The 19,185-nt window shown below is 40.5% G+C and overlaps 1 protein-coding gene across 3 annotated transcripts in view; it reads left to right on the forward strand.

Annotated features, from left to right (window-relative positions):
• Window positions 1–19,185, forward strand: part of ANTXRL (ANTXR like) — a 198,702-nt gene that overhangs the window by 54,670 nt on the left and 124,847 nt on the right. For all 3 annotated transcript variants that reach the window (XM_040320826.1, XM_040320825.1, XM_040320827.1), the window contains exons 2-3: window positions 17,234–17,305; window positions 18,004–18,075. In XM_040320826.1, the coding sequence (XP_040176760.1) occupies window positions 17,234–17,305; window positions 18,004–18,075 (144 nt within the window). The remainder of the gene's footprint in view (window positions 1–17,233; window positions 17,306–18,003; window positions 18,076–19,185) is intronic.

Raw genomic sequence — 19,185 nt, forward strand, 5'->3', positions numbered from 1 at the left:
CTTTGTGTGTGCGCTTCCAGCCAGGACAGGAGATATATGCTGTGTGCATCCATACAAACACACAGCACCCAGCACTTCCCTGATCCTTACTCCTAGTTTGGTGATAGTCAGTGGCGGAAGGCTGCACTGCCCCAACATACTATGTCCTCAGTGCGCATATTTTTATAGCCTTACTGCGTGCGCTCCACTACCTGGACGTTCAGGAAAGTGGTGCGAATCGATCTAGAGCTGCAAACGTAAATGTTGGACATGCCAGTTTAGCAAATAATGTTCCCATGTATGATACAAATGTGTTACTCTTACATAGTTAGTCAGGTTGAAAAAAGACACATAAAAAAATAAAATAAAAAAAATATCGTACAATCCCATATACCCATTTCTTTACCCACAGTTGATCCAGAGGAAGGCAAAAAACCGCAGCAGAGCATGATCCAATTTGCTACAACAGGGGAAAAAAATCCTTCTTGATCCCCCGAAAGGCAATCGGATTTACCCTGGATCAACTTTACCTACAAATCTTAGTACCCAGTTATATTCTGTACATTTAGGAAAGTATCCAGACCTTTCTTAAAGCAATCTACTGAGCTGGCCAGAACCACCTCTGGAGGGAGTCTATTCCACATTTTCACAGCTCTTACTGTGAAGAAACCTTTCTGTATTTGGAGATGAAATCTTTTTTCCTCTAGACGTAAAAAGTGCCCCTGTGTCCTCTGTGTTGACCGTAAAGTGAATAACTCAACACCAAGTTCACTATATGGACCATGGGCGTCCGCTGAAACTTTTTCAGGGAGGGGGGGGCGCTTCGGGATCGGCGATACACAGTCGCATTTAATACGGCCAGCTGGCAGTGTGAAATAGCTCTTGAGATAATTCAGCTTCACTCCATGCCCATATAAATATAGCCCCATTCTGTACAGATGGACTCCCCCTTCAGCACATACCCCCCTTCAGACAGCCCATGACCGCGAGACTCTTCAACACCTTCTCGGTTTTCCAGGAGGGGTCAATTGCCCCCCCTTGCCCTATGGAGCGGACACCCTCTTATATATTTGTACATGTGGATCATGTCCCCCCTTATTCTCCTCTTCTCAAGAGCAGGGGCGGACTGACCATTGGGACTCTCGGGCAAATTTTAGTGGTTAAGTGAGAAAATTTAGTAGATAAAATGATTTTTAACACAAATTGCAGGACAATGTTTCTAATCAGCAAAGATAAGCCCCCACCATTGTATCATTACATTATGCACAAAATAGTCAGTTTCCATTTACAATGCAAAGTGACTACCCATACACCATCAGGTTCAAATGACAAGGCTTCATTTGAGGCTTTGGTCATAATTTCAGTTATTAAAGCTACCCCATAAGTTGCAACAGAAGAGCTGTTATATTCATATCTTCAGCGGCCTGTCTACTACTATTGATCTGTACCAGTGTTGCAGGCTCCATCAGACTCTTTCGTTTGTGGCACATCTAGAAGTGTTGGATGCGGGTATCCCCCAGCAGGCACTGTGGTTATTCTTTCCCCAACTGGCCAATGACTCTGGGCTTTTTTTCCTCCCATTACCACCATTGTATGGCAATTTTACCCTCTCACCACCATTACCAGCTGTTCTTTCCACCCACTGACCATCAATATTGGGTACTTTTCTTCCCTCTGACCATCAATGCCAGCCAATTTTTTTTTTTTCACTAACCAAGTGACTAATTCCAGACATTTTTTCTACCTGTTGACCAGACACCTGCCATCTTTTCCTTCTTCTGACCAGCAATTTACAAGGTAATATGACATATACTGCTGCCCTCTTTACTCCATACAATGTGTTGTACATAACATAGGGAGAGATTTACTTAAACTGGAGCACTCAGAATCTGATGCAGCTGTGCATGGTAGCCAATCAGCTTTTAACTTCAGCTTGTTCAAATAAGTTTTGACAAAAAAAAAAACTGGAAGCCGATTGGTTTCTATGCAGAGCTGCATACTTAAGTTATAGTAAATATCCCCTAAACTACTTACAACCATGCATTACATACTCCTAATGAAGTTCTTCTTTAAGGTAGGCTCAGACAAAGTGTTAGCTCTTTGTCCATATTCAGTTTTATTTTTTTAAGATGATCCTTTTAGGTCTATGTGTGTGTCTTTGAAACTCCCAGCAACTAAGGAGTATTATGTGGGTACAAGGATTGATACATATGTCTGCAGTGTGTGCTGCGAGAGGACTTTAACCATGCTTTTGTAGGCCATGCCCAATATCTGCTACAATTTATTCAAACCCATTTTCACCTTGGTGTGTCCCACATGCTGCAGATTGACCAACACAAATTGGCACATCAATATGAAGTGGAAGGAAAATGATAAATGGTTTTCAAAATCTTTTTAAAATAAATATGTGAAAAGTGTGGCGTGCATTTGTATTCAATACTTTGTAGAAGTTTGGAGCCAATACTTTGTAGAACCACCTTTAGCTGCAATTACAGCTGCAATTTTTTGGGGGATGTCTCTACCAGCTTTACACATCTAGAGAGTGAGATTTTTGCACATTCTTCTTTGCGAAATAGCTCAAGCTCTGTGAGATTGGATGGAGAGCGTCTGTGAACAGCAATTTTCAAGTCTTGCCACAGATTCTTAATTGGATTTAGGTCTGGACTTTGACTGGGCCATTCTAACACATGAATATGTTTTAGATCTAAACCATTCCATTGTATCTCTGGCTGTATGTTTATGGTTGTTGTCCTGCTGTAAGGTGAACCTCTGCTCCAGTCTCAAGTCTTTTGCAGACTCTAATGCCTCGTACACACAACCGTTTTTCATGACGAGAAAAATGCCATTTTTTAAATTGGTCATTAAAAATGATTGTGTGTAGGCTCCGAGAAAAATGGGCATTAAAAATTTAGAACCTGCTCTATTTTTTTCTCGTCGTTTTTCTCGGTGTGAAAAGGTTCTCTAACAAACCTCTGAGGGCTTCACAGAACAGGTGTATTAATACTGAAATTAAATTACACACAGGCGGACTATTTACTAATTAGGTGACTTTCGAAGGCAATTGGCTCCACTAGATTTTATTTAGGGGTATCAGAGTAAAAGGGGCTGAATACAAATGCACGTCACACTTTTCACATATTTATTTGTAAAAAATGTTGAAAAACATTTATCATTTTCTTTCCACTTTACAATTATGTACCTATTTGTGTTGGTCTATCACATAAAATCCCAATAAAATACATTTACGTTTTTGGTTGTAACATGACAAAATGTGGAAAATTTCAAGGGGTATGAATACTTTTTCAAGGCACTGTATGGGCCAGATTCACGTAGAGCGGGCGCAGCGTAACGTAACCGGTTTACGTTACACCGCCGCAAGTTTTCCGATTTAGTGCCCGATCCACAAAGCACTTACCTGGAAATTTGCGGCGGTGTATCGTAAACAGGTCCGGCGCAAGGCGGCCCAATTCAAATGGGGCGGGTACCATTTAAATTAGGCGCGCTCCCGCGCCGGACGTACTGCGCATGCTCCCGTCGCAAATTTCCCGCCGTGCTTTGCGCGAAATTACGACGCGCCGACGTTTTGTGAATCACGCCGGGAAAAATAAAAAATTCAAAAAAAATTCAAAAGCGACGCGGGAAAGACAGGCATACTTTAACATGGTGGAGTACTTTTACACCATGTTAAAGGTGCCCTATCTTTGCGACGGAAATCTAACACTTGCGACGCCGTAACGACGGGAAAAATCTTTGTGGATTGCCGTAACTCCTAATTTGCATACCCGACGCTGGTTTATGATGCAAACTCCCCCCAGCGGAGGCCGCGGTACTGCATCCTAAGATCCGACAGTGTAAAACAATTACACCTGTCGGATCTTCTGGCTATCTATGCGTAACTGATTCTATGAATCAGTCGCATAGATAGAAACAGAGATACGACGGCGTATCAGGAGATACGCCGTCGTATCTCTTTTGTGAATCTGGCCCTATGTACATAGGACCCTTAGCCAGCAATTGGGACTTCCCATTGCCTCTCACATATTCACTGCGAACGTGCTTCGGGATTAATAAGGGCTTGGTATTTTTTACGAATCAACAAGTCCTTATCTATTTGCCCTCTGCCAAATGTGCCTGTAAATGATCCTTGCAGAGTTTGTTTTTCTCTGGCTGCTAGATCCTTTTGATAAGCACTTTTGTACATAATTTGGGGTTTTCGGAAACCTCAACATTTTGTTAACGTAGTGAAAAAAAGTGTTAATCTCTGCAACTTTTGTCTAAATGGTAATCAGTGGGTAAAGCTACAGAGTTGTTTAGCAGATAAAAAGGACCTGTTATTAGTACAAAAGCCAAACTGCTATTTATTGAAAAAACAAGGACTTAAACGGTTGTTAGATGGCAACTTTGTTTATAGTGAAAGAATAGTCTACTAGAAGTCTCTCTAGCCTCTCTTCAGACTTTGCCATTGAGGCCTTTGAAGCTCAGTTACCAGCTTCATCTGCTTGTAAAGCAGGAGTTTCCGCACCCTCAGGGGGTGCAAGATGAAATTTCAGGGGATGCGAAAAAGAAAGGCTTGCGTCCCCTAGTGGCGCACCACTGGTCGTCACTCAGCCAGCTGCCAGTGTGCCTTGAGCAGTGGTCTAAGGTGGTTATATTGTGTAGACTTAGATAGTAGTTTTGTCATTTGTTTAATGAAAAGGAGAGAATAACAGAATTAACGTATAGGTAAAGTGAGAAACTGATTAAAGATTAAAGTGGATGTCAACTCCAATTTTTTTTTTATGTCACAACTAGCTGAATACCCGGCGTTGCCCGGTCTTCCTATCTTAACCTTTTGGGGAGGAAAATCATAGTAATATAAATATACCCATCTTTTATATAAGGGTGTAGGTAAGGGTTAATTTAACTGTCATATATTTTTATTTGGCATATAAGTAATATGTGTACCAGGTATTATTGAAATATCTCCAGGCGTACAGAAGTTATGTGGGAACATACATTTCCCATTGATTTGCATGGGACTTTAAACAAAAACCCAGACCCTCACAAATGGGGGTAATTAAGGGATAAATTAACTATCCTATAGTTTAAGTGGACATACAAGTAACATGTGACCAAGTGTTATCGAAATATCTACAGCCGTTTGGAAGTTATGAAGTAACATGTATTTCCCATAGAGTTGAATGGGACTTTAAAGGAAAACCCCGACCATGGCAAATGGGGGTGGGTAAGGGTTAAACCACCTATCCTATGTTTGTTGCTGACATATAAGTAACATGTGTGCCAAGTTTCATGTTAATATCTTTAGCCGTTTGGACGTGATGCTGGAACATGAAGTAACATGTATTTCCCATAGAGTTGAATGGGACTTTAAAGAAAAACCCCGACCATGGCAAATGGGGGTGGGTAAGGGTTAAACCACCTATCCTATGTTTGTTGCTGACATATAAGTAACATGTGTGCCAAGTTTCATGTTAATATCTTTAGCCGTTTGGACGTGATGCTGGAACATGAAGTAACATGTATTTCCCATAGAGTTGAATGGGACTTTAAAGAAAAACCCCGGCCATGGCAAATGGGGGTGAGTAAGGGTTAAACCACCTATCCTATGTTTGTTGCTGACATATAAGTAACATGTGTGCCAAGTTTCATGTTAATATCTTTAGCCGTTTGGACGTGATGCTGGAACATACATACATACATACATACATACATACATACACACACACACACACGTTGAGTTTTATATATATAGATGTACAGTATAATATTTCCTATCATCTGTGCCCAGTCTTGCCACACATAGTTAATCCAGCTCTGAGCAATCCTCTTTTATTGTTCAGTGAAATAAAAATGGAATTACAGAGAAAAACCTTAGTCCGTTCCGCCCCCTTGCTGTGAGTGACAGGTTATTTGCATATCTCATGCACTAGCCTGGAGACAGGCATTATTTTTTAATTCCCACCCCCACTCCTTTTCTAAAGTTATGTGGTTACTTTTCTGGATTTTGACGGGATGTTAGTGATCATTGACAAGGGGAGTGTAGTTGCGGGCGGGGAGTCTACTGACATTACGACTCCACCCACAGAGTTCCAGACAACAGATCCACCCACAGAATCTGCAGTTTTTAGTTCTTATAACAGACAGAGGGGAAACATTTGACAGGTAAGGATACATGCAGGAGGCATGTATATCCGTATAGATCAGCACTATGGCAGTAGTTTAGAAAGGATGAGAGTGGGTTTACTGTACATCCACTTTAACCACTTCCATACCGGGCCTATTCTGGCACTCCTCTCCTACATGTAAAAATCATATTTTGTTTTACTAGAAAATTACTCAGAACCCCCAAACATTATATATGGTTTTTTTAGCAGTCATTGCAACTTTTTATCTTGCATGGTATTTGCGCAATACATTTTCAAACGCCTTTTTTTGGGAAATAAAACAGTTTCATGAATTAAAAAAATAACAAAACAGTAAAGTTAGCCCAATTTTTTTTATAATGTGAAGGATGATTTTACGCTGAGTAAATAGATACCCAACATGTCACGCTTTAAAATTGCGCATACTCATGGAGTAGCGCCAAACTTCGGTACTTAAAAATCTCCATAGGGGACTTTTTTTTACAGGTTACCAGTTTAGAGTTACAGAGAAGGTCTAGTGCTAGAATTGTTGCTCGCTCTCTAACGCACATGGCGATACCTCACATGTGTTTTGATCAAAGACTGTATGTCTCAGAACAGTGGGAAACAAAGTCTTTCTTTGGAAGTTTGCAGTCAGGTTGTCCACCTTTATTTCTATTACAAGCAATGTAAACATCCCTTGTAATAGGAATCTATCGTGACAGGTCCTCTTTATGGAGACATGCGGGGTCAATAAGACCGCACATCTCTCCTCCAGGCTGTAAAGCATGAGATAGAAAAAAAAATCACAATCTCATGCTTACTAGCCGCGATCGCAGCTTTGTTTACATCCGGGTCCCTGGCCTCCGACAGTCATAGAGATGACTGGTCACCATCTGGTCACGGGAAATATCTATAATCATCATCCGGAGCCGGCCAATTCTTTCTCCGGGTCCCCGATGGCACGGAAGAGCCCGGAGAAGCAACGGATGGTGGCGGGAGAGGGGAACGTCCCCTCCCGTAGCCTGTAAGAACGGTCAAGCGGTGGACTTGCCGCTATGATCTTGCTGTGCACAGAATCGCAGGCAGAAAATAATGATATCTGAATGATGCCTGTAGCTGGAGGCATCATTCAGATATCCCCCCGAAAGTCAAGGACGTCATATGACGTACTGGGGTAGGTAAGTGGTTTTTAAAGAGTATTGCTTTTAAAGTGGAATTAAACTCTTCCAGTCAATTATGTTTAATACTTATGCTAAAAGCCTTAGTAAATAGAAAGGAAGATACATTATAGATGTAGGGGGTTTCATCATTATTTGCACATGGAAGCTCTGCAATTTCTCAAAATATTTTTGGGGGTGACACCATCACTACTGCATTGCAATACATTGGTTGATTTGCACTGGGTATTCATTGCTATATTTTACCATTGCACTTATAAGTCTATTTGTAGTATTGTATAAGGGAAGTGTAGGGTTGTGCTGCATCTTTTGACTTTTTATTGGTATACAGAGGCTAGGACATACTGATAACCATCGTACACCATGAAGAAACCTCTACTTGCTGGCCTGGACACTCCCACAGATGTGCGGTAGCATTCCGTATTAGCACGCTCACTTTTACCTCAAGCACCACCATAGCACCCCCCAAAAAAACATTGTCTAGAGTCACCCCTGCCCGTATTGGAATTTAATTTTGCTACCCCATCCCTCCCTCCAAGTCTTATCTTCTTAACATTTGGTAGCCATATCCCAACAAATTCTAATAATTACCTTTTTTTTTATCTCATGGATGAAATGTGAGAAATGTGTACAGTGGGGATCGAAAGTTTGGGCACCCCAGGTAAAAATTTGTATTAATGTGCATAACGAAGCCAAGGAAAGATGGAAAAATCTCCAAAAGGCATCAAATTACAGATTAGACATTCTTTTAATGTCAAAAAAAGTTAGATTTTATTTCCATCATTTACACTTTCAAAATTACAGAAAACAAAAAAATGGTGTCTGCAAAAGTTTGGGCACCCTGTAGAGTTAATATCTTGTACTACCCCCTTTGGCAAGTATCACAGCTTGTAAACGCTCTTTGTAGCCAGCCAAGAGTCTTTCAATTCTTGTTTCAGGTATCTTTGCCCATTTTTCCTTACAGAAGTCTTCCGGTTCTTTGAGATCTCTGGGCTGTCTGTCACGCACTGCTCTTTTAAGGTCTATCCATAGATTTTCAATTATGTTGAGGTCAGGAGATTGTGAAGGCCATGGCAAAACCTTCAGTTTGCGCCTCTTGATGTAATCCCCCGTGGATTTTGAGGTGTGTTTAGGATCATTATCCATTTGTAGAAGCCATCCTCTCTTTAACTTCAGCTTTTTCACAGATGGCATCAAGGTACCGTCCAAAATTTGATGAAATTTTATTGAACCCTTTTTTTCTTCTACTCGTGAAATGTTACTTGTGCCACTGGCTGCAATACAACCCAAAGCATGATTGATCCACCCCCATGCTTAACAGTTGGACAGAGGTTCTTTTCATTAAATTCTGTGCCCTTTCTTCTCCTAACGTACCTTTGCTCATTCCGGCCAAAAAGTTATATTTTAACCTCATCGGTCCACAGAACTTGTTTCCAAAATGCATCAGGCTTGTCTATATGTTAATTTGCAAAGTTCAAACGCTGATTTTTGTGGTGTGGACGTAGAAGAGGTTTTCTTCTGATGACTCTTCCATGAAGACCATATTTGTACAAGTATCTCTTTATAGTGGAATAGTGTACCACAACTCCAGTGTCTGCCAGATCTTTCTGGAGGTATCGTGCAGTCAAACGTGGGTTTTGAATTGCTTTTCTCACAATCCTGCGACCTGTTCTGTCTGATATTTTTCTTGGTCTTCCAGATCTTGCTTTAACTTCCACTGTTCCTGCTATTTCTTAATTACATTCCGAACAGAGGATATTGACATCTGAAAACGCTTTGCTATCTTCTTATAGCCTTCTCCAGCTTTGTGAGCGTCAATTATTTTCAGTTTCAGTTTTCTAGACAACTGCTTAGAAGAACCCATGGTGCTGATTGTTGGGGCAAGGTCAGATGAGTCTGAGCATTTAAAACCTTTGAGATTGACATCACCTGGTCTTCCCAGACGATGATTTAGAACAATCCATGACACTGGCAGGTCTCTTATTGCAAAGGTGCATGCTATAAATTCTGCAGGGTGCCCAAACTTTTGCAGACGCCATTTTTTTGTTTTCTGTCATTTTGAAAGTGTAAATGATGGAAATAAAATCTAACTTTGTTTGACATATTATAAGAATGTCTAATCTGTAATTTGATGTCTTTTGGAGATTTTTCCATCTTTCCTTGGCTTCGTTATGCACATTAATACACATTTTTACCTGGGGTGCCCAAACTTTCGATCCCCACTGTATATCATACAATCATTCCATAAGCACATACAACATACACTGCACATATAATTTTGGGAAAAATATGCTTCTAAAAAAATTTACCATTTGCCAATAAATAAAAAAAAATGTCCCCAGATTTCATTTTAAAAATCTTGTCACCTTCATTTTTTGTCTTTTTTTTCTCTCACCTGAAGTTGGAGAGAAGAGGCTTTGTCGGCTAAGCACACCCTCCTGCCTACATGCCTGAGCTAAGGGCAGATGGGTTCCAGGAAGTAAACACCACATGAATCATCTTCTCTTTCTCAAGATGGTCAGAACTAGAAATGTTAGAGTGGTGTTTTTTAAAGTGATTTCTCAATATAAAATAAAGCATAGAGACATATTTGGATGGCTAAGTTTGCTGTGAATATTAAAAATAAATTAAATAGTGTTTTTAGTTTGTGTTACTCAAATACAGTTAAGTTCCCCCATTTAAAATCATTATAATGCGAATCATGGGATATGTTTTCACTGATAAGTTCATAAATGTATATTGTTTAATCCTGCTAGACCCATTTCTGAGTTTTTTGTATACAAGTTAAAAAAATTATTTTAGGCTTGCAGATTACGTAAAAACCCCAAACATTAAATATTTTCTGAAAGCAGACACCCTAGAGCAGGGATGACAAAGAGTCCCCTAAGTTGAAAGGTTGAAAAATACTGTACTAGAGGAAGAACTGTTGAAGTAAACTTCACACAACACTGTTTGGGGGATAAAAAGGGGAAAGTCTGATCCTTTGACAGGTCTGTTATACTATTAGAAGACACTTCCTGTCATTGGTCCTGCTCTGACACAGAGAGATCTACAAGCTTTCGGAGTCCCCTTGCTAAGGTGCATTTTTCATATACAGTATTCCTATGCAAATTCAACTAAGAGGCCATGACACCTGCATTATGATGACAACAACTCCCAAGTAGATTCTCTTTAGTTTGGGAGCCAAGGATCCATTAGCATTTTCCTTTTTATACCTGTGCGCACTAAGCTAAACAGTCAACGTTGACAAAATCGTAGCACTTGCCCTACAGAACCAATACAAGCCATCTGCTCCCCTTTCATTATGTTTATTGCTCCTCTGCCATTGCCACTATTGATTAAGGAGCTCTTTCTAGATTAAAAAGGTACATTAGCAAAATAACAAGGGAAGGAACCAACACAGGGCCAATCGCATTAATGACAAATTCTTGGTGGTCTAGTGAATCTTCAGGAAGTGTCGAATTCTTGGTGGTCTACTGATTTGTTTAATCTGCTGGTTCCTACATTACTACCATGGCCTGAAGTGAAGTGGGGGGCTTGCTAGAGGAACCACAGAGCTCAGTAGGGGACCAGGAAATCAACACTTCCAGAAGTGTTCATTTTTAAAGATTCTGCAGCCACCATTTTCTGTTAACACCACTCGAGTTTGATGGCACAGGCAGAATTTGGCCCCGTACACACGTCCGAGAAACTCGACGAGCAAAAAACATCGTTTTGCTCGTCGAGTTCCTTGTGAAGCCGCCGAAGATCTCGGCAAGCCAAGTTTCCCCGTTGACTAACGAGGAAATAGAGAACATGTTCTCTATTTGGCCCGACGAGATCCTCGTCGGTTTCCTCGTCCGAAAGTGTACACACGGCCGGGTTTCTCGGCAGAATACGGCTCCGATCGAGTTTCTGGCTGAATTCTGCTTAGAAACTCGGTCGTGTGTACGGGGCCTAAGAGGTAACTAAAATGTTCCTTTTTGTGTGGAACGCTGGATTTTCAACATCTGTTTTAGCGACAAAGTCACTGGAACATTATGATAACCAGAAGGTATTCCTCGATCATCAAATTAACTTATAATTCATCAACACACATTCAGAAAAATGAATTAAATGGGGCCGTGCTGCAACTACCACCGTGTGCAATGCGTGGTGGTTCAGCCTTTTTAGGGTTAAAACAGTGAGAAGGTGGCATATTGCCTCCTCGTTTCCTGTTAAAAGCTTTTCAGAAAGGTGGCAATTGCTGACGCATGTGAGAACATTCCCTTTATGTAGTGCAACAAAACAAACTAAATGGATTTAGGTGAATAAAGTTTACAGTACATATAAACGACTAATAATATTAGGAACAGTAGTTACAGAATAAGTGAAAGGAAGGAGTTATTAAAAAAATAACGGGGTTAACTATGGGTTAATAAGGTTAATAGGAACTACTTTTTTCATATTAGTTAATGTTTATTAGGTAGATTCACAGAGAAAGGCTTAAACTTGCAGTGGCGTAGCTTAGCCTGTTTAGGCTATGCCGCCGTAAGTTAGCTAGGCAAGTACATGATTCTCAATGTACTTGCCTGCTAATATACGGCGGCGTAGCCTAAAGTGGGCGGGCGTAAGGGCGCCAAATTCAAATGTGTTGGAGGGGGCGTGTTTTATGGTAATGAGGCTTGACCTCACGTTTTTTACGTTTTTTTTTTAATGCGCATGCGCCGGGCGCCTACATTTCCCAGGGTGCATTGCGGCTAAGTACGGCGCACGGGCCTATTGATTTCGACGTGGACGTAAATTACGTAAATCCCGATTCGCGGATGACTTACGCAAACGACGTAAAAATTCGAATCTCACGGCGGGAACAGCGGCCATACTTTAACATTGTTATTCCATCTAATAGATGGAATAACTTTAGGCCTGCTAATGCCTTACGGAAACGGCGTAAAACTACTGCGGCGGCCGGGCGTACATTCGTGAATCGGTGTATCAACTCATTTACATATTCTACGTCGACCGCAATGGATATGTTTAAGCGTATCTCTGTTTGAGCATACGCTTAAACATAAGTCGGCGTAGATTCTGAGTAAGGTCGGCTTATCTACTGATAAGTTGGCCTAACTTTTACTGAATCTACCTATGTATGTGCAGTTTTGCTTCAACTAGCAGTGTATGCAGATCAAAGGACCTAAGCCATACATGAACCAAAATGTGTCCAGTTCAGTAGGGGCTGGCCAAACTTTGATCCATGTATGGGCACCATGGTTATACACAAGTTGATCTATTGATCGACTTGTATACAGCCAGCCTGTTGGTTGGTGGCTGCAGCCGGAAACACTAATCGTGTTCCGACTACAGGGAAGGTTCCCAGCCAGCAGAACACATTAGCGCTGTGGGAAGGTTTCCCCCTTCAACACTGACTGCCATTAGGTAAACCTGTTGCTTCATCTTGAATGAGTAAAGTTCAGGTTTATGTTATAAGGGAATATGTTAAGGTACTATAATAGTATTTTAGTTTTCTTTTATTATGAACCTTGTTTATTACGCTTCATTATTTGTATCAGCAAAAGTAATGCCACATACTAAGCCACATACTAAGATACAAAATAGCCAGCAGCAGACACAAGTTCTCTTTTGACATGTTTGGCACTGGGCACATCACTTTCTCAAAGATTCTTTGAAAAAGTGCTGTGCCTGGGACAAAATATGTCAGAATAGAACTGGCTCTTACTGGCTATTTTTATAAAGGAAGATCATTTTGTATTTTGGTGTTGGCATTTCTATTGCTGATACAGTTGATTGGTTCGGTGGAGATGAGCCGAGGCTGATGAAGGAGGCGAGGTTTGGCCTTCGAAATGCGTTCTGATTGTTCACAGCACCCTGGATGAAAGACAGCTTCCTTACAGCTCCTTGACAGATGAAGTCTCCCCCTCCCCCCAACGGCTTGCTTGGAATCCTGCACCGGCTTCACAGCGCTCCTGTCAGTGGCTCTGGTGTAGACTGGATTTGGAACTGATGACTTTTACATGGAGCTTGTTTCAATGCTTAACACCAGGAATGGCTGTGAGTGCATAAGCTTTGTATTTTAGCTTTTCTCCTAATAAAACTTGCTACACCATTGGCGGTTTGGCATCTCTCTCCCCATCCCTTTTCTCTCATGAGCCAGCACCTTAGATGTGATTGTGGAGTGTAGAGCCTGATCCCGCCTGGAGCAGCATCTAAAATATATTTATTTTACCACACTGTATGCTAATAGAAAATCCTAAGTATATATTTTACTTAATTTTCCTGAACTTCACATAAAATCTACTTTAGTAGCGTTGACCTTGCTTTTTTATTAATGGCCCTCAATCTTGATAGAAGAGGCATGAATACAAGTGAACTGATGTTACTTTACATCACTATATGATCTTGTACCAATCTTTAAACCTACTTCATCCTAGATTCTCATTATTCTTTGCATGTGAGCTGAAATTTCAGAGGCAGATGGATGTTGCCAATCTATCACTTTAACCTGTAACGTATGTGGGTTTTGCAGCTAGCCGAATTCAGACAGCCCCTTGTTTGGCTGTCTTGTACCAATGCTATGTTAACACCTTACATCCCTTTGGTTACTTGATGTGTTAAATTATGAATGAGTGAGTGAGTAACTTATATAGCGCTACAAATGCGAACTAAATCGCCTCAAGGCGCTGTAACCAATGTGGTTATCCAGCCATGCTTCAGAATAGATGAGTCTTAAGTTTTTTCCTGAAGGCCCGATGATTTTCCTCCATCCGAATGTCTGAGGGTAGAGCGTTCCATAACCAAGGTCCTTGAACAGCGAATCTTCGTTCTCCTTTCGTTTTATAGCGAGAGTTGGGGATGTGGAGGAGGTTCTGGTTAGTTGATCGGAGGACCTGATTTGTGGTGTAATGTTTTATTTTCCCACATAGGTACTGTGACGCGTTTCCTTGCGTGCATTTGTGGGTGAGGCAGAGGGTCTTGAATGTCACCCGGTCCTTTACGGCTAGCCAGTGGAGGGTCCTCATGGCCGGAGAGATTGGTTCCCACGGTTTTTTACCCACTACCATTCTTGGCAAGATTAGCAATATAGGGCTATCAAAGAGGTTTGCTGGACCATGCAGAAACTTCTTGGTAGCGCTACGATAGTCAACTTGGACTTACTGGTACCTTTTTTTTAAAGTTGCAGGATGAAGTCATTTTTTTTTAATTGAGTTATTGCCATGGCTTGCTTTTGGTCAGGCCATTTTGTACTGCCAAAGGGTGCTTCTGACATTTTTTTAAAAACTCCACTTGGTGAGGATGATACTTTCCTTTTATAAAAAGAAAGAGGTAAAATGATGTGAGCTTTTTATCAGTTGCTTCTATTTATTGTGTGAATAACATAAAACCTGTGACAGGTTCCAGTGCTCCAGAGGACACACAGATATCTCCCCATATTTCTCAAGGAAGTATTTAACCATCTGTGGCTATCCTGACAGTTGAAACGAGAGAGGAATGTGAGGTGGTATGTCTTAAATGTTATATTTTCAATCTACAGCTGAGGTAGTGTCATATACAATTCATTGTCATTAGACTGGGTTAGTGTTAAGGCAGCACACAGATGAACTGAAGTTCAGATATTTCGGGAAGCAAAATTCAGACTTCTAGAGGACTAATTCCAGAATCAGGAGGAGGGTGTTTTAGGGTGCAGTTGAGCTATGAGCCTGGACACATGAGCTGGCCAATAGAAGATAGACTGAAGATTGTGCATGACCTCACTTTCAGTTGATTACTTACCAACTTTCAGTGGATGTCTGTTAAAAAGACACTGTGCAGTGTGTTACCTCATTCATACTGCCTTTCTGTTGTAGGGACCAATTCTCTGATGTCTCTGTATTTTGGATCCTGAAACTCCTATTTCTGTTGTTGTTTCTAATCCTATTGACACAGTACACTTTTAGAGGATCAACTTTCTGTACCAGATAAAGGGTCTTTTTCTGCTTGTGCTAAAGACTCTGTCCTCTGTTGGCAGTGACTTTTTTTTTGGTGAAAGCATGTCTCAGTGGATGATATCTGTTAAGAGGCACTCTTCCAACATACAACTTTTGCAAGTTGTTGAGCAACTGTCTAACAACCTCCACTTCATGTATTATGGCCTCTTAGAGGCACCCCAGTTGGCGTCATGCATGGCATTAATGTCTATTTATGTCTAGGGCACTTTGACTACATGCCCATGATGTAGTGGATACATTTAAATAATACCTTATTCACTGACCATTTGAGGGAAGGCATCTCTTTGGTCATACCCTTAACAATGGCATGCCCAAACAACCTAGTTTTTGCTCTGAGAGCCTGATTCAATGCAGGTAATCTGACGTTAAGACATAAATACCCCAGTGGGTACAGTTTCCCCTCATTCTATTGAGTCATTCTGTTAAAATTTCTACTTTTCTGTTTGAATGCTTAGGCTTCAACGTGCAATTTCTTAAGGTTAATCTGCATTTTTTGCATTTTCTGTACCCCAAGGAACATAATCGTCCAGGATCGCTCCCCGCGGGAATCCGACCACCGCATGTAGCGGGGGGGGGGGGGCCCGAACGGACACCCGACCCACGTCTAGGCAGGGACGTACAGGTACGCCAATGTGCCTGTACGTGCCATTCTGCCGACGTACATATACATGCGGCGGTCTGGAAGTGGTTAAGGATGTTCTAAACAGTTGATTTGGCCACACCTAATGTTTTTGCTATCACTCTGATGTTTTTTTTTTGTTCAGCCTAATGATGGCTTGCTTCACTGATAGTGACAGCTCTTTAGATCTCATATTGAGAGATTCCAAATGCAAATAGCACACTTGAAATGAACTCTGGACCTTTTATCTGCTCCTTGTAAATGGGATAATGAGGGAATAACACACACCTGGCCATGGAACAGCTAAGCAGCCAACTGTCCCATTACTTTTGGTCCCTTAAAAAATGGGAGGCACATATACAAACTGTTGTAATTCCTACACTGTTCACCTGATTTGTAAATACCCTCAAATTAAAGCTGAAAGTCTCAAGTTAAAGCACATCTTGTTTGTTTAATTTTAAATCCATTGTGGTGGTGTATAGCGCAAAAAAGATTAGAATTGTGTTGATATCTTAATATTTATGGACCCGACTGTATTTCAACATAGCCAACTGGAGAGAAGCTCCAACAATATTGTCATGTTAGTATGTGGCTTAACAGGAACATCTGTATGAGTATGGAAGCAATAGGGTTACATGGTTGCTCTCCATAATTATGAAGCCCCATAAAAAGATGTCACCATCTACTGTACAGTTCTCTCATATCTGAACAAATTGTATTAAATGTAATAGAGATATGTAAACGATAAATCAGTGACCATAGGATCTATGGGCTTTAATGGCAAATGTATCACATGTCTTTTATAGTCAATGCTGTTTTTAATACTTTGAATAAAAGGATAAACTGTAATGTTTTATTATGTCTTATTATTATGGTTTCAGAGTAAGGTTTGTGTGTCCTTAAAAATCCCCATTTTGTGATTGAAGTTTGGTGGTATACGATAATGATTGGGTTATGGACATCCTTTTCCTTTTCACACATGCTTAATACACAACATTAAATATAAGGATTTAATTGGAAAAACACAAAATAATTGGACCTGAAGGCCGCACAATAAATGCCAGAGTTGTACAGAAACTTCCCTTATACATTGTATCTTAATTAGATGATTAAGGTGAATACAACTTCACTAGGCTCCTTTAGTAAAACAATCCCATGGTCAGGGGAATGTTAATAGTTTTAGGAGGCGCCGCACAGCATGAAGAAAGGATTTTCACATTGAAACAACAGTGCTTGAAAATACCTTATTCTTCTCTGCACCTTTTTAAAATGGACAGAGTAGGGCAAAAATTAAAGTTATATGCTTCTCTCAGCAAGTGCCATAAATGACATAATACATTAATCATGCATATATTTTTTTTCTTTTTGCAGATCTGGCAGCGTCAAAAACCACTGGCATGAGATTTTCTCCTTTGTGGAAAGTCTTACGGAAAAATTTACAAGGTATATATTAAACAATACATGCATTTTTGGTTTAATGTCTGTAGTAGCATTTCACAACATTGATATTAGTTTTTTTTTTTTTTTTTTTTTATGAGTAGTTTATTTTTATTTTTTTGCATGGCTAATTTATATATAAAATTAGATATGAGAAAACATTCACAAATTTGCCCTGAACACAATCCACTATGTGAAAGTCTGTTATCTGCTCTGAATGTGAATTGCATGCCTGCCAAGGGAAATGGCTTTACCAGCAGATGATAAGTACTCCCTGCTGATAAGAAATCAGTATCTAATTATGGTACGATTAGACTGAAAATTAATCACATGCAGTATAGACTGTGCAGCAAGCTTTCATATTCCACTTTTCCTTGATAAATACGCCTGAATGTGCATTTACTGGATCAGTATTACAGAGCCTTTGATATACTGTAAAATAATGCTGATAACTAATTTATGTTGATAGTTGTGATGTTATAAGCCAGGGGTCTTCAAACTATGGCCCTCCAGTTGTTCAGGAACTACAATTCCCATCATGCCTAGTCAAGTCTGTGAATGTCAGAGTTTTACAATGCCTCATGGGATGTGTAGTTCCGCAACGGCTGGAGGGCTGTAGTTTGAGGATCCTTGATATAAGTAAAAGAACTAAGAAAAAAATGTTTTTGTACTAATTTCTTTTTTTATTTTGTGCTTCGGGAAAGTCCCATGCTGAGGATGTCATTCATTGTCTTCTCCTCTCGAGCAACAACTATTATGAAATTAACAGAAAAAAGGTAACAAAATTCAAGAAAATATTTTTATTATTATACAGGACTTTAATAGCGCCAACAGTCTGTGCAGCGCTTTTTAAACATGAGGATAGACAGTACAGTTACAATACAATTAAATACAGGAGAAAACAGAGGGTCCTGCTCGTTAGAGCTTACAATCTAAAAGGGAGTGTCAACTGATTCAAAAGGTAATAATTGTGGGGGATAAACTGATTGAGAAAATAAAAGTACAGTTGTTAGGCGGGGGTAGAATAGTCTTCTCTGAAGAGAAAGGTTTTCAGGTATTGTCTAAAAGGAGACATAGTAGGAGATAGTCGGACAGATTGAGGTAGGGAGTTCCATAGGATTGGAGAGGCTCTGAAAAAGTCCTGAAGGCATGGGAGGAGATGACGAGGGAGCGAGGTCTTGAGAGGAACAAAGAGAAAGATTAGGTTGGTATTTTGAGATTAGGCTAGTGATGTAGCTGGGGGCTAAATTGTGTATGGCTTTGTAGGTTGTTGTTAGTATTTGGAATTTAATTTGTTGCGTGAGCGGAAGTCAGTGGAGGAAATGACAGAGAGGAGTAGCAGACACAGAGCAAATGGTAAGGTAGACGAGTCTCGCAGCAGCATTCATGATGGGTTGAATAGGGGATAGCCTATGTAGAGGTAAATCAATGAGAATGGAGTTGCAGTTGTCAAGGCAATAGATGACCAGGGAGTAAATTAAGAGCTTTGTTGTGTCATTGCTTAGAAAGGGAAGTATTTTGGAGATGTTGCAGAGGTTGAGGCGGCAAGATTTGGACAGTGATTGGACGTGGGGCCTAAAGGGGAGTCCAGAGTCCAGGACTTATAATTTCAATGGTTTCTAGGTCAGTAACATAAACAAGTATTGAATTCAAAGGATCAGCATGATAGTCTGGGATACAGAAAGCGAGGTCAGTAATGACAGATCACATATTTGTGTTTGGTAGTTTACTTCAACGTATCTATAATGTTCAGGGCCAGCAAGATAGTTCTCCTGCACTAAACACATAGGCCTAGATTCACGTACGGCCGATCTACGTTGCGCGGACGTAGCGTACCGTATTTCCGCTATGCCGCCGCAACTTAGAGAGGCAAGTGCTGTATTCAC

The sequence above is a fragment of the Rana temporaria genome, chromosome 8 (assembly GCF_905171775.1).
Source record: "Rana temporaria chromosome 8, aRanTem1.1, whole genome shotgun sequence".
NCBI classification, from domain to species: domain Eukaryota; kingdom Metazoa; phylum Chordata; class Amphibia; order Anura; family Ranidae; genus Rana; species Rana temporaria.